We start from the raw sequence: 15380 nt of genomic DNA on the forward strand, positions 1-15380 counted from the left end.
TGTGATGCTAAAGATAAGTGGCTAAATTCAATTCAAGATTAAATAGCGAGATATGTCAATAAAATGAACAGAGAAGCAGATCTAACCAAATGTTAAATACGTATGGCCTCGAGTATAGAAACCGAGGTCGATACCCTTTTGTTACAAACTCTCACAAGATATAATAAAAAATGAACTTAAGAACAGATGGGAACTGATTTAATAAGATTCTTTTGATTGTTGATGCAAATTATTTCCCTCCTTACTATTGCCAACCCTTTTTCATGAATGATAACCTCCTCTTTATATAGTAGAGGAGTTTCAACCCTAGTACAATTCTAAATAAAGCAAGTAAATCTGGTGACAACTGTATTGCCGAGATCGACGCCGAAATATCCGGGTGAGAACGGATATTTCGGTCTCCCGCTAATGGCAGTCAATCGCCCTTCTTTTATCGCCTCATCCTGGCCCGAGATCGAAGCCTCATTCCCGGTGAGACGGTCGTATTGTGACCGAGCATAACCATGACAACGGGAAACCGAGCGTGCCTGTATTCTCGGTTTTACCCGTATACAAACACTCTTACTGAAATTTTAACTATAGGCCAATAACTATGTGAAGCCGCCCCTGCTACATTGAATAGGCCTACTGAAATTTTAACTCTAGGCCAATAATTATGTGAAGCCGCCCCTGCTACATTGAATAGGCCTTTCCCATTCCTACTATTTACCTATTAACTAGTTTAAAGGGAAAAAAAAGATTAAAAGAACTACGCTGGCAGTGATCTGGGACTATTAATTACCAGAGAAGCAAAAAAGTAAGATGTACGCATATAAAAAAAAGTCAACTGAATTTGGTTTAAAGTCTTTAACTCTTCCATTTCCTCCTTAATTAGGGATATATCGTTTATTCTTCGTTAATTCTCTAACAGTTGAAGAAATGGTGAGCAAAATTCCATACTTCACCGCTATAACCACCTACTTCAGCTGTGCCATGCTCTTCGCCTTTGGCAAACTTCGTGATACCTTCTCAAAAATCTTCGTTAATTGGTGGCATTCCACTAATCTTCAGGTATATATGCTTGTATTTATTTTTCTATTTCTATCGAACTCTCTCTGTCTCAATTATATGGTACAATTCCAATTTTGAGAGTTGAAGCGTTTAATTTTGACCATAAATTCGAGCATGAAAACTTTGAATTTTTTAAATAAAATTTACATATTTGTAAACTACGCAAAAAGCACTATATGTCACAAAAATCAAGAATTCAAAAGGATGATGTAAAAGATATATGATAAAATTACAGTCAAAGAAAGATTTATTTGAATCTAAAAATCTGAAAGTGCTACATCGGGACAGAAGGAGTATTTCTTTACATCGGGACAGAAGGAGTATTTCTTTTTCATCTATTTCATGTCATGGCGCCGCTGGTGCTACGCATTCACGTAGCTTGTGTACCGGGTATTTACTGTCTCCCTCCCACCAACATATAGTTTAAGTTACTCTTTCCACAAAAATTTAGACCAATGGGTAGTTTGGAAGGTATTTATTTACCTATTGTATTGTATTGTATTGTTAATTTAAAATGTTTGTTTCGACTGTTATTTTAATTTTTATTGTATCATATAGTTAAATTCATCGTTATGTTACAACGAAAAGTCACATTTTATGTCACGACAAATTTAGCGTGGTGTACCTTTTTTTTTTCTTTTTCTTTTCTCGATTTTCCTTTGCTTATTATTTAATTAGTTAATTTGTCCACGCTTCGCGCGGTCGTAAAAAATATAAAAAAGACCAAGTAAGTATTGAAATAAATTTTATAATAAAAATTAATGTGACTAATTAAATAAGCAACATAAACAATACAAATGCTATTTGTAAAGTCATAGTCTATGGAGATAGCCTTTGTTTCCCCCCCCCCCCCCCCCCACCCCCACCCCCACCCCCAAAAAAAATATGCATAAGATTTTTCTGGTATCTACAAATTATATTGAATACCACATACAACAACAGTAACAAATTACATATCTAGTGTAATTTCATGAGTGTGATTTGAGAAGGGTAGGATGTACGAATATCTTACTCCTACCTTTGTAGGGTAAAAAGACTGTTTCCAATAATAATTTAATAACATTTTAATCTGCAGCAAAATTCTTCTGTTTTACAATGCTCAAGATCTTCGTCAACATTCAAGAATGCACCCTCCACATTTGTCGCTTCCAACACATATGTCTCTAAGAATAAAAATCCTCCTCTTCGCAAATTTTTTAGCATCCTCGGTAGGATATATTGATCACGATCGTATTCCTATCAGCATGGGTAGGACTCCAATTATTTGGGTGCCAATTCTATAAATCTAAAGATGACAAAGAATGACAAAATTAATTACAACATTATTATCTAACATACTAAGATTATTTGTATCCTATTAGCAAATAGAGATTTTTTTTTTTTTTTGTCTTGCAAATAATACTTGATCAAATCCTTAAGAGAAAGGTAAATACAAATTGATTACATTATCAGGAATTACAAGAAGCATCAAATTTTCTCTGTTAATCCAAAATTAAAGAAACAAACCTCATATATAGCTGAAGAAAGAAGTAGTCTCTTATTGGCAACTAGGAGAAGCAACCTCAGTGTACGTAGTTCGTCTTTTTCATTCCATAGCCTTCAACATAAAGATAGTCCAAATAAATGTAAGCAAAATAAATTTAGCAAGCCACTGATCGATTGCTTTGTTAAAGCTTCTTTTCACTTCAAATATTCATTAATTATACAGTGTACTGACAGTTGTAAGTTGTAACTTCCTTTGGCTGCACTCGAGACCCCTAGCATTCTTCAGAAGACGTTGTTGAGGTTGTGTTGGCCAGGACACATGTTGCCTGAGGATGAGGGGAAAAAATAATGGGAATCAGAACTGTGTGAATAAAATATAGGAGCACATCTCATACAAAATACCAACCAAAAACTTCAGTAGTCGGCTTCTCTTCATGATTCCCTGCAAACAATCTATAGCCAGGTTTCAAGTATCTATGATTCCTTGGTTGGTTGCAAACTTTGTTTTGGAATCTTTAAATATACTTACTGTCCTCATCCCCCTATGCCTTCAGATATGCTTTAATAATAGTGTATTATAGTCCAAATCTGATAGTAACACATCTTGGTGTGATCATGCTTTAGTCCTCATCCTCCGATCCCCTCTTGACTCCCTCAAGGATTCCTTATTATCCTCTGCTCCACATCACAATTGATTTAGTCACAGGTTATTAGTCCTTTGATTTGATATCATCATTTTTGGACTCTATTTCATCTGATAAATAGTGGAGTACTAATAACTTTCAGCAGTTATATTTTTTAATGTCACAAGCAATTTCACTTGAGCAGTTTCAATTATCAATGCATATGACATTTAATTTTGGGAGGGCTAATTGCAATTAGACGGTAATTCATCAATAACCAAAAGTATTAGTCATTTAATAATTGCATTAAAATGATGGAAAAAACCTATAAAATGTCAAAAAAAAAAAAGGAGAAAAAGAAAAATGCAAATGAGAGGAGTCATATCACCTTGTCTATGCTTAGCTTTATAATATATATAGCTATAGATAATGGAATACTATTTTATCACTTACCTAACTTTTTATAAAATAACTCTACCCCACACCCCAATTTTTCCTTATAATATTGTATCTTTATTTTTAAAATTGATGATGTACGGTATCACGTAATAAAGAAAAATAATACAATCTATCCAAACATTGTATTCATAAAAAAAAAAAAAAAAAAAAAACCAAAAAAAAAAAAAACAATACAATATAATACAATATGATACAATACCATATGATATGAACGATACGTGACAACCATCCAAGATTGTCATCTGGAACCATGCAAGTAAGGTCAACCTCTTCGACAGCTATTTCGCTTGGTGCGCGTGATTTATGATGTATTTTCGTATCTTTAACTTGAAGTTGACTCTTGTTTGATATCTTCTACAGGGATATGCACCCATCAGCGAAGGACATGAACATTTCATTATGCAGTTGTATGCTCGGATTGAGGTAACTTTTGTTTATGGTTAGCAAGTGAATTATTCATATATTTAAGTTAAGATAATTTTTAAAATATTTGGTAGTATTTCAGTAGCTATGTATCTAATTCTGCATATCAATTAATTAACTACGGCGTTACGTTACCATTTTACAAGCCCACATAACTAAAACATGTATTATAAATTATGAGTCAATTATTTTGTATTATTTTTTACATGGTAGAAGATGGAATAATTAATTATATATGAATTAGTAATATATAAATCATTAAATTCTGCATAATTAAACCTTGCATATCTAATCTCTGCATTATCATTCCTCGCATAATTCTAACTATCAACCAAACGACCCCTAAAAGTTCAACACTGATCTTTTATACTTTGAATTGTGTAAATCCTCATCAGCTATTTTATGCCCCATATAATGTCATACCGACTCTTGACTAATTTGAAAGAAAATAAGGCCAAATATCATGTAATCTTAGTGATGGTTATACCCACTGTTTTTAAAAGCACCCGTAGAACTTTAATTTAAATAAAAACAAGAGTGTACACTTTCAGCATTCCGCACACACTCATCCAGCAGTAAGTGAACCATGGGGGATAACTGCATTGTCCAGAATGTCCCACTATCATGCCATCATTATAATCATATCAATCTGTACGGAACGTGCCATCGTGCCATAATCATATCAATACGCACTGAATGTCTCATTGTGCCATAACATATTATTCCGCACGGAATATCCCATCATGCCATATTCTCTGATCATAACAGAGTAACCGGTGTATCTCATGAAATGAGCATAAATCATGCCAGTCATAAGGCATATAAACAGTGCTAGAAATTTATGAATGCAACTCATGTATCATAAAGTACATGAAACATCTGAGATGGAATCCTAGCATATAAATATATTTTCATCATTAAAAGATTTTTCTAGTGTGATTAAGCTTAGAATTTGGAATTTAAAATAAAAAATTAAATTTTATGCATCTTTTTTGCCTATAACAGCTAAATATTATTTAAACGTCAATATTGTTATATGTATATAACAGTTATTCTCTATAATAGCCAAAAAATTCTAGACTCAATGATGTTGTTATAGAGATGTTTGATTGTATTTTAATGTTACTCACAACCTCTCGAGTCTAAATCCATTGTTAGACGTAAAATCCGAGTTCAATTCCATAGCATAATCGTCAAAATACACTTTCTTGAGTTTAGGTCTAGAACTCCTAATTTTGCCTGCTCCCTCCGTCCCAATTTATATTATGTAGTTTTATTAGGTACAGAGTTTAAGAAATAAAGGAAGACTTTTGAATCTTGTGGTTTAAAACAAGTCAAAGATGTTTGTGTGGTTATAGATCATATTGCTAAGTGTAAAAAATAAAGTTTAAAGTTAAATTGTTGTCAAATAAGGAAATGTGTCATTCTTTTTTGGACTGACTAAAAAGGAAAGTGGGTCATATAAATTGGGACAAATGAAGTATTTATTTTTTTAGGCGTAATAATCCGTGGAAATTGAAGACATAAATAAAATTCAATGTTAGAACAAACTTACCCAATGTTTGTAGGTGAAAATCCTCTCAAGAAATCGAGCTCCCAAAGTCTAAAATGGTGGAAATAATTGCATGATTGTCCAGAAAATTTGATATTTATACCTGAGCGAGGTGGCCATCACAATTGCAATGATCCTCCTTGCTATTACGAAGAAGACCGGCACAACCAACCTACGCGATTGCGGATTGAGGGGCGCGTAGGCAAAGCACACTCCAAAACTTCATCGCAATCGCGCCATGAGGCTCTCGAACACTAAGGGTACTGTTGCACCGACAAGAATCTGCAACTACTATCTTGGTTCCCAATGAGCTGAAACCCCAAACACCCCCCCCCCCCCCCCCCCCCGCCCAAACCCCCCAAGCCGCTCATGTCCCATTCTGAATATGCAAATAAGTCCAAACCCTTAATTCAAACTTATTTGAAGTTTTGAATCATGAATTCAAACTTATTTACTCAAATTGTTGACCTTGGTCGACTCTATGAACCTAAGGCTTCGAGTTGATAAGTGTGCATACCAAAATGCTCTCGGGCCTATTGAGACGTGAATAACCCATACCCGTAAGTTACAAATCACCAAATGATCCTGCGAAAAGTCTCAAAGCGTGAAGCAGAATGTTAAATCTAAGAATAAGGGATTGAGTTGTTACATCTTTCCCACTTAAAACATCGTTCATCTTCTAACGTGCCTGGAATGGTATCGAAACTGCTGAATAGTTCAAAACACCAAAATAGACTCGCTGGAACACTTTAATTGTTGAACCCTTCCTTAACTTTAGCTCAAAAACTTATATTTCGATTATTCATAGCCAAAACTTTCCCAAACGTCCATTTCTCGTTTATTTGCACTGTCTCAGTTCAAATTACCTATTTTTTTTATTATAACCCGATTTTCGGACATAATTGCTTGATATGACGAATACCTTCATGACCACAGTAATACCTCAGCTACAACTACCACCATTGCCAAACCTATATCAATAAAATACCCCGATTACACCTAGTTGTTCTTCCACACTCTCCATTACCGTTACTGATACCTAGAATCCTTAGAAACAAGTTATCCTTACCATAACCTAAATCATGCATTCCCCTTGTCGGAAGGAAAATCTTGCCCACTCTAAGCTGCCTTGAAGAAATTCTTGTCCCTAGTTGATCCTATTCGAGGCTGATTGTGCTGATTTCAAATTTGTTAGCTTCGTTTCATTGTGCTGAAACTATTGATCCAACAACTGAGGTCAACTTACACATAAATCCTCAAATGACATGATTTGTTCACCATGCTAGTAATTATCCTTTTATGCCAAATTTGTAGAAAAATAACTGATCACCCCAACGACTTTCCATATCCTCAACACATCATCGAATATCTGTCTAACTAATTTGAATTGTTCGTATAATTTTTATCCTTAAAGTTGAAACAACTCAGTTGATAAAACACAAGGATACCCGATAAACCGATCATATCTCCACTGTAAATTGCCTCCTATTGAATCCGATGAAAATAGACAACTTGTTCAACGGTAAACCTTCCTGATGATATATACATATGACACCTGGCAATAAATGAGCAAAATTGATCTGATATAAAGTCCGCGATCTCCTAAGTATTACGAGTAGTCACCCGAACTATCCCAAATCATTCCAAAGAAGGTATTAAGTCTTTCATATATCTATTGTGGACTTTCCGTCTTCCGCTCATGAATAACCAACTTTATGCTAATATTTCCGATCTCAAATACTGAATTCTACCCGATTCGTCGATTTAAGAGCAGATCAACTATATATTTACCTTATGACATCACTCTCAATTCACCCCTATCACGCAACACTGATCCAATTTCATGGAACCTAAATACAACGAATACTTCAATACGTGACCTTTTGGTGCTATTCACCTAATGTCACGCCCCAAAATCCACCCTGGAGGCAACAAGCATCCGATGCTATGAACAACACCGAAAGCACCTTATAAAATCAATAAACGTCTAATCTATTTTAACACTCTTTCAGCATTTAGTTAAACAAGTCATTAAGATTAAATGAAAACATGCTCACACTTATAAAATAACCAGCGGAAGTCTAATATAACTACTTAGTCATATATGTGGCAAAATGCCCAACAAGCCATATGAGACTTCAACAATCTACCCACAATTCTGACAACTAACAATGGAGTTTCTAAGATAAATAAATGAATGGACTAACTTCGAGACATAGTCTGCAAATTTAAACAATAAAACTAGACAGATGGGATGTCCCACAAACAAGGGTGCAAGCTCACCTATAAGTCTAGAACGCAAGTTCTCCTACTCCGTACGTGTATCACGAACTAGCTCTTCTTCATTACCTAACATACCATCAAAAACAACAATGGTATGCCTAAGTACTGGTACTCAGTGATTGTCTCCGGGACAATATTAATAGCAAAATATATAAGTAATATGTGTAATTACAAATTGTATTGAGAACCAGTTCAAAACAAATGATAACATCCCATGAACTTCCAGTATAAGTCAACGATGCAGAAATAATCAATTTGAATCCTTAAGTCGTTCACATTACCTTAAGTTCTTTCCAAAAATAGTTCAAAATATAAAAGTAAAGTAAATCATCAAACTTAGTAAAAATTATCCGTAAGAAACATATAGCGAGGAAATGCATCAAGTTCAACTCATTTACCATTTACCATATTAAGTCTTTCACTTACGAACCAGAAATCATGAACTCAAGATCATCAACAAGTCACTCATAGGCAACCAAAGAATAACACATGTCAATACAGGCCCAAATCAATAAAATGAAGGGACGACTACTTAAGGTTCCCTAAACTGCATAGAAGCACCACATTGGGGCTATCAACCCACGATGGCTACCCTTCCTCCTGAATAAGTAGGAAAAGACCACACCGAGGCTACAAACCCTCGATGAACACTCTTCCTCCCGAACGACTAGGCATGAACCACATCGGGGCTATCAACCCTCAATGGTCACTCTTCCTCCCGAATGTCTAGGCAACCCCACTAGGATCCATAGTGACTACCCTTTCTCCTGAGTAGCTAGGACAAACACAAATAATAAAAATCATGGAATATTAGCTGAATCACAAGTCATGGTTTGGAAGCCGAATCTCAAATCGTGGCATGGAACACAAATCACAAGTCACAACATAATAGCCAGATTGTTCATTATGAATTATGTTCATCGTCCCGATAATAGGGTAGATCAAGTCATTAATCAGTTTAGAAACCATGTTCAATCATTAATCAACTTTCAACTCACAAAAACTTGTTCATATGGCAAAACACATTAAAGACCAAAGCTTTAGAAACCAAGCTCAATCATCCCATAATAGGGGAAAATCATTTTTAAAGATTATTAACTTTATAAATCAATTCGATTATCCCATAGTAGGGGCAAAACAATTCGAAGATCACGTCTTTCAAAATTAAGATAAGTCATCCCTTATAAGGGGGTAAAGCATGTTCAAAGTTCAAAGCTTTATAATTAAATTTCAATTGTCCCTTGATAGGGAAATCGCGGATACATACATGTAATATAATACACATAAGATTTAATGAGGGCTTGTCCCTCATGTAGACAAACCTTGCAAACGAAACCATTTTTAAAGGTTGAAAAGTATGTTCGAAAAGAGACATACCTCATTTCTCGCTATATTGCAACCAAATTGATTTTCCGAGGTTCAACAATCACGCTATAATTGATTTAGATAAGAAAGATTATTAATTTACACTTTTCTTTTGAATTCCCATCCTTTTTTAAAACTAGGTTTTTTAAGACAATTTTGCGTTCTTGCTTCCATGTGATTCTGATATAACCTAATTGGAAACTCTAATAAAATCAAACAAAAAAAGGAAATTAAAAGGATAGATTAGAATTGGGGATGAGAAGATTAGAGGATAGAAGCAAGACCCAAAGGATAGTAAATCTATGGACAAACATGGGTATATGAAACCCAAATCCTTCCAATTGGATTCAACCCTAAGAGCCTACACTATTTGAACTCAAGGAATTACCCAATTTGAAGATCCACAAATGAGCAATCCAATATGAACTTAATGGAAAATTATTCAATTAGCAACTAAGAAATCACACTTAGTCAACCAAACAATCTATATTAATCGCTACTTAACAATCTCTCAAACTCACAAGTTTTTCATCAATATTCAAGGTAAGGAGCAAATGAAGACTAAATGTGCTATTTATAGTCTTGCCATTACAACAAAGGCCCTAAAGTGGCTCTTTGCGAAAATAGCCCCAACATGGGTCTTTAATGCTCCAATTGTCCAATGCTTTCAATTATGACCTCCACTTGTAATCTTAGCCTTGAATTGAATTCTTAGCCAAGCTTTGCACCCTTTAGCCATAATTTGTACTTCTATCCGCTTTGCGCTCCTAGCTACTTTGAGTAGTAGCCTCCTCATCCACTTGTCAAGCTATCTTCCAAGCGCCATATGCTCTCTTATGTGGGTCCATAAGAGGATTCAACATCCTTCTTAGCATCTTTGAACCATTTGTGCCCTTTAGGATTATATTATCCTCACCTTCTTGAAAAGGATTCATCCTCGAATCCAAACCTTGCAAAAACCACGAGAAGATAGATGAAAACATATTCATCAAGGCATGAAGGTTAGCACACAAAGCATTAATCACACTTTCATGCCAAGGACACACAAACTTGTGGTACAACCAAGTATAAATAAGTATAGGGTACCAAGAAGTTGGTCCCTCCAAATATCATGAAATGAGGAAAAAGTATGCTTAATCACAAATGTTTCAATACCAAGTCATGACAAGGGAAGGAAATACCAGGATTAAAGACTAAAACATTTCCCAAGTCATTTAGCATGCACTCACTATCCATCATGAATTCAAGTAGTGGCACAAAGCAAGACTCACATACACAAAGGTGGTAAAGAATTGAACCACGTAAAATGACTTGCTCATCCATAGTGTTATAATCTTTCAAGAGGAGGTTTCTATCACAAGGAAAAGTGTCATCTTCCCATGGTGGTTTCCCATAGAACTTGAGATGGCCGAATGTGACTACATTCTTCCCAACACAAGACATATAGTTGTGCACATCACTATCAGCAATCATGTCACTATCAAAAAAAACATATCCATAAAGAAAGAATATGCAACTAAAAGATGGGAATTAAGGCAAGCAAATCCACTCTCTAAAGGAACAATAGAAGCACAAGCGTCAACATTAGGTGGACGCAAATTGATCTTGCAGAAAGACTCAATCCGGTCATCATAAGGATCAACTAGTGTGTGAGAACTATTAGACATCATCATTAATTAGCAATGAATCACCATGTTCCAAAAAATACAAAACTCCATCCTTACTCAATTGGTCATTAGTCACAACATCCAAGTTCATCAGAGTGTAAGGATTAGCTTTATTACCTTATAGCTTATGTTCATAACCTTTGTCACCTTGGTCAATTCCCTTGCATTAGCTTTCCTCTTCGAAGGAGGTTTGAAATACTTCACTTTCCAAAGTAACTTGGTAACCTTTGGACATTGTTTCCTTTGGATGATTATCCTCAAGAGTACCTACAAAAGAAAGAAGACAACTAGAAGAAGTAGAAAGGTTAGACGGGTTAGCCTGAGTTGGTGACAACCCCCACACATCACAACACATAACCTCTCCACCCAACATGCCCTTCAAACAAAAGTTTGGTTTGGCAACCATACACCTTTTTCTATTCTCTTGAGTTGACCCTTGTCCTCTTTAAGCAGCCAATGTCCCCTTTTCACTCATCTCCGTGCCGCTCGTGAAGTTCCTTCATGATTCTATAGTCTTCACTCACTTCATATGGAGTCAATGGAGCAAGGGTGAATTTCTTACCATCTAACATAAAAGAGTACTTGTTAGATCTTCCATTATGTTGAGCATCTCTTTCAAATTGCCAAGGTCTCCCAAGAAACAAATGACACGCTTGTATTGGGAACACATCACATAATATTTCATCTTGATACCTACCAGTGCTAAACTTGATAACGGCTTTCTTGGTTACCTTCATTTCGCCACATTCATTGAACCATTGGAGCTTGTAGGGACTAGGGAGTTTTCTTGTGGGGAATTTCATATTCTCTACCAAGAATTGGCTCACCGCATTGGTACAACTCCTACCATTAATTATTAATGAACAAACCTTACATCTAGCATGAAATAGATTTTCTCTTTGTTCAAGCCCCTCTCTAGCTATAGCACCCATGGCTCGTCGCACTACAATAGTAAAGTTCAATTTTTTTTTCCAACCTCTCTTCATCACCACCATCAGAATCTCCCTCATGCTCACTCTTCTCCTCCTCATCATCACTACCAACCCCGCCCTCATTTTCCTCATCGATTTGGTACCCATCTCGTAAGACTAAAATTGTCCTCCTATTGTGAAATTCACTTGCAGTATGTCCTCTACCTTGACATTTGAAACGTTGAATGGTAGATGGACGAGGATAGTTAGGTTTAGCATTGTTACGCACTTTGTCTTTATCATCTCCTTTGGCCTTGTAGTCAAACTTGGCTTGAGGTATTTGAGTGGTGGTCTTGGGCTTCTCCCAAGTGGAAGTTTTCCACTTATCTTTACTTTTGTTCTATGTTGAATATGTCGTATTATTTGCCTTGTAAGCCCTCTCTTCTTTCATCAGCTTCAACCTTGGAAGCATCATGAAACGCTTCCTTTAGACTTCTATAAGTTTGTAGCCTCATAGGTTTGGATATCTCCTGATTTAAGTTAGCTACAAATCATATGAGAGTGTAGTTCAAGTGCTCCTCTATTTTGGACTTCTTTTTAGACTCATCAAAGTACTCCTCAACACTCTTGGAGCCTTGCTTCAACATGTATACTTTCTTAAGAACTTTTTGATAGTAGGTAGGAGGAAAGTACCTTGTCTCCATGAGCTCAATCAAGTCATTCCACGTAGGAAGATCTAAGATACATTGTTGAGCTCTTTCTAGCTTCTTGGATTCCCACCAAGTTGATGCATATCCCTCAAATTGAGTGAGGACATACCTTGTATTCAAAGCCTCCGACATATTATTAGTGAGGAGTATCCTCTCACTTTGCAATTTCCATTCAAGGAACTCCTCTGAATCACTACTTCCCGTGAACTTGGGAAGTGTTACCTTAATGGTATTCAAATTCTGATCATTGTCTTCATGACCTTCATTGCCTTGCCACTATATGACCTTGGTACCTAACATCATGGCTTTGGAACCTAGCAAATCCACCTTTCCTTCTTCTGCCCCAATTGTTCATCTTTCCACGTCTTCCTCCTTGACAATTCTCGTCCTACCACCTCTCTTGTTGTATCTCCTCACAGTCCACGTCATCCAACAGGTCTTGGTATTAGTTTTGGTAGGGATCTTGTTGTTGGTTTTGGGGAGGTGCTTGTGATAGTGTATTTTGCGGGGTTCTTTGTGGTATTTGCTCATTTTGATTGGTTTGGTAGACTTGGGGATAAGTTTGTCGATTGGTGTTTTGGAAGGTGCATGGTTGGTTTTATGGAGATTTTAGGGTAGGTGAAGAGGTTGCCAGGGAATATCACAAGGCACGTGCTTTCCCCGGTGTAAGTGTTGGGGTAGTCTTCGTATTCTTACCCAAATCTCCTTCAACTTGAGAGCGGGGAGTGCCCACTCTACTTGAACTCTCCAAACTCCCTATCCTCCCTTCAATTCCCATTACCTTTGAGGACTACTCCGTTAATCGATAAGAAACATGTTCAACGTGTTTGTCATGTAAGATGGTTCCTCCACTTCTTGAGTACGATCTCTTTGATTAGACATTATAACCTGTAAAACTAGCAAACGACGTTAGTAGCAAAAGCCTCACGTCACTTGTATTGAACTCTCAGTCCTTACCACACTTATATACTCTTTCGAAGCTGTTGATGAATCGCTTGACCAATTAAATTCACACAATTGCTTATCCTTTGTGGTAGAATGGATTCTTGTTTAGATGAATGAAGGACGACTCAAAGCAAATGGACAAGAGCCAAATAAGTTTCACCAAAATAAATGGAAAAACTTAAAGAAGAATCAGCACAAACAAACAACGAACTCAAGAACTAGCTAACAACTATGTAGGATGATTATAAGTTGTTAAGCAGTTAGGAGAATCAAAGAAGTGAATTAGAAGTGAACAGGGATGATTCAATCGATGAAAGCTTACCTTGTACTCGGGAAATTATGCGGTTGGAAATCAAGCTTTATACGGTCTGTATAATTTTTGATGGACCGTAGAATTGTTCCGTCAAATGTTTCTGAGACTTTTGTATTTTCTACGGTCTTGACAACGTGGTATTTGATAGACCGTAGGAAATCATACAATCTATATAATTATACCGTCAATGAGCAACAGTAAGCAATTTTCTTGGCTTGATTTTGACGTTATAAATTGACGGTCCGTGAAATTTTATACGGTTCGTACAATGGACCATATACCAGTTCTAGTGGTGACGTTTTGCACTCGAATTTCTTGGATCTTGGGTCAAATGTTTTACCTTGTTGAATTCCTTGGGCCCACAAAACCTAGTAATTACCCTTTTTAGTTGATTTAACACCTTTTTTCACTTGGACTTGGAAATTTGTAGATCAAACCTTCTGTTTTGGTCTTCTTCCTCAAGATAAATTTATGAATGTGCTCAAAAACATGAAGAACATTCAAAATTTAAAGTCCCTTAATTCCAACTCGTTTTTCCTCCAACCTTCGGATATAGGCTCCTCTTTGATAGAAGAACAAAGCCCAATGCCTATTGAAGTCAATTTCAATCCAAATCAACAAGACCCAATTATGTTACTTCAATCTTTGGTGAACCTTCAATGGTGAATTTCTTAAAACACCTTCAAACTCCACCAACTTCGGATTTAGATGTATTCCACCTCAACAAACTCAATTCTAACTTCAAAAACACTCGAATCAAACCACAATTGCAATTTTCCATTTTTTTTTGGGAATTTCATTTTTTTTTTTTTGGTCAAACTAAGAAGAACCTAGGATTAGAAATTGTAGGAACAATCTCTTAGCCTAAGCTCTGATACCAAATGATATAACCTAATTGGAAGCTCTAAGAAAATCAAACAAACTAAGCTGAAATTAAAAGGATAGATTAGAATTGGGGATGAGAAGATTAAAGGATAGAAGAAAGACCAAAGCATAGTAAATCTATGGAATAACTTGGGTATATGAATCCCAAATACTTCCACTCGAATTTAACCCTAAGAACCTATACTATTTGAATTCAAGGAATTACCCAATTTGAAAATTCACAAATGAGCAATCCAATATGAACTCAATGGAAATGATTCAATTATCAACTAAGAAATCACACTTAGTCAACTATATTAATTTTTGCTTTACAATCTCTCAAACTCACAAGTCTTTCATCAATTTTCAAGGTAAGCAGCAAATGAAGACTAAATATCCTATTTATAGTCTTGATATTACAACAAAGGCCCTAAAGTGGCTCTTTGCGAAAATAGCCCCAACATGGGTCTTCAATGCTCCAATTGTCCAATGCTTGCAATTATGACCTCCATTTGTAATCTTAGCCTTGAATTGAATTCTTAGCCAAGCTTCACACCCTTTATCCATAATTTGCACTTCTAGCCGCTTTGCGCTCTTTCCAAGCTATCTTTCAAGCGTTGTATGCTCTCTTATGTGGGTCCACAAGAGGATCCAACGTCCTTCTTAGCATCCTTGAACCATTTGTGCCATTTATGCCCTTTAGGATCATATAGTATTCACCCATAGATTC

General features: G+C 36.0%; 1 protein-coding gene across 2 annotated transcripts in view; it reads left to right on the forward strand.

Moving 5' to 3' along the window:
• Positions 1 to 776: 776 nt before the first annotated feature.
• Positions 777 to 15380, forward strand: part of LOC132605027 (long chain base biosynthesis protein 2a-like) — a 29598-nt gene continuing 14994 nt past the window's right edge. Inside the window, exons 1-2 of one of the 2 annotated variants that reach the window (XM_060318347.1) lie at positions 777 to 1050; positions 3978 to 4040. In XM_060318347.1, the coding sequence (XP_060174330.1) occupies positions 919 to 1050; positions 3978 to 4040 (195 nt within the window). In that variant the 5' untranslated portion in view covers positions 777 to 918. Of the gene's footprint in view, positions 1051 to 3977; positions 4041 to 15380 lie in introns of those variants that run through there. The other variant, XM_060318348.1, reaches the window with a different exon arrangement.

This window comes from Lycium barbarum, chromosome 8, assembly GCF_019175385.1.
Source record: "Lycium barbarum isolate Lr01 chromosome 8, ASM1917538v2, whole genome shotgun sequence".
In the NCBI taxonomy this organism is placed as follows: domain Eukaryota; kingdom Viridiplantae; phylum Streptophyta; class Magnoliopsida; order Solanales; family Solanaceae; genus Lycium; species Lycium barbarum.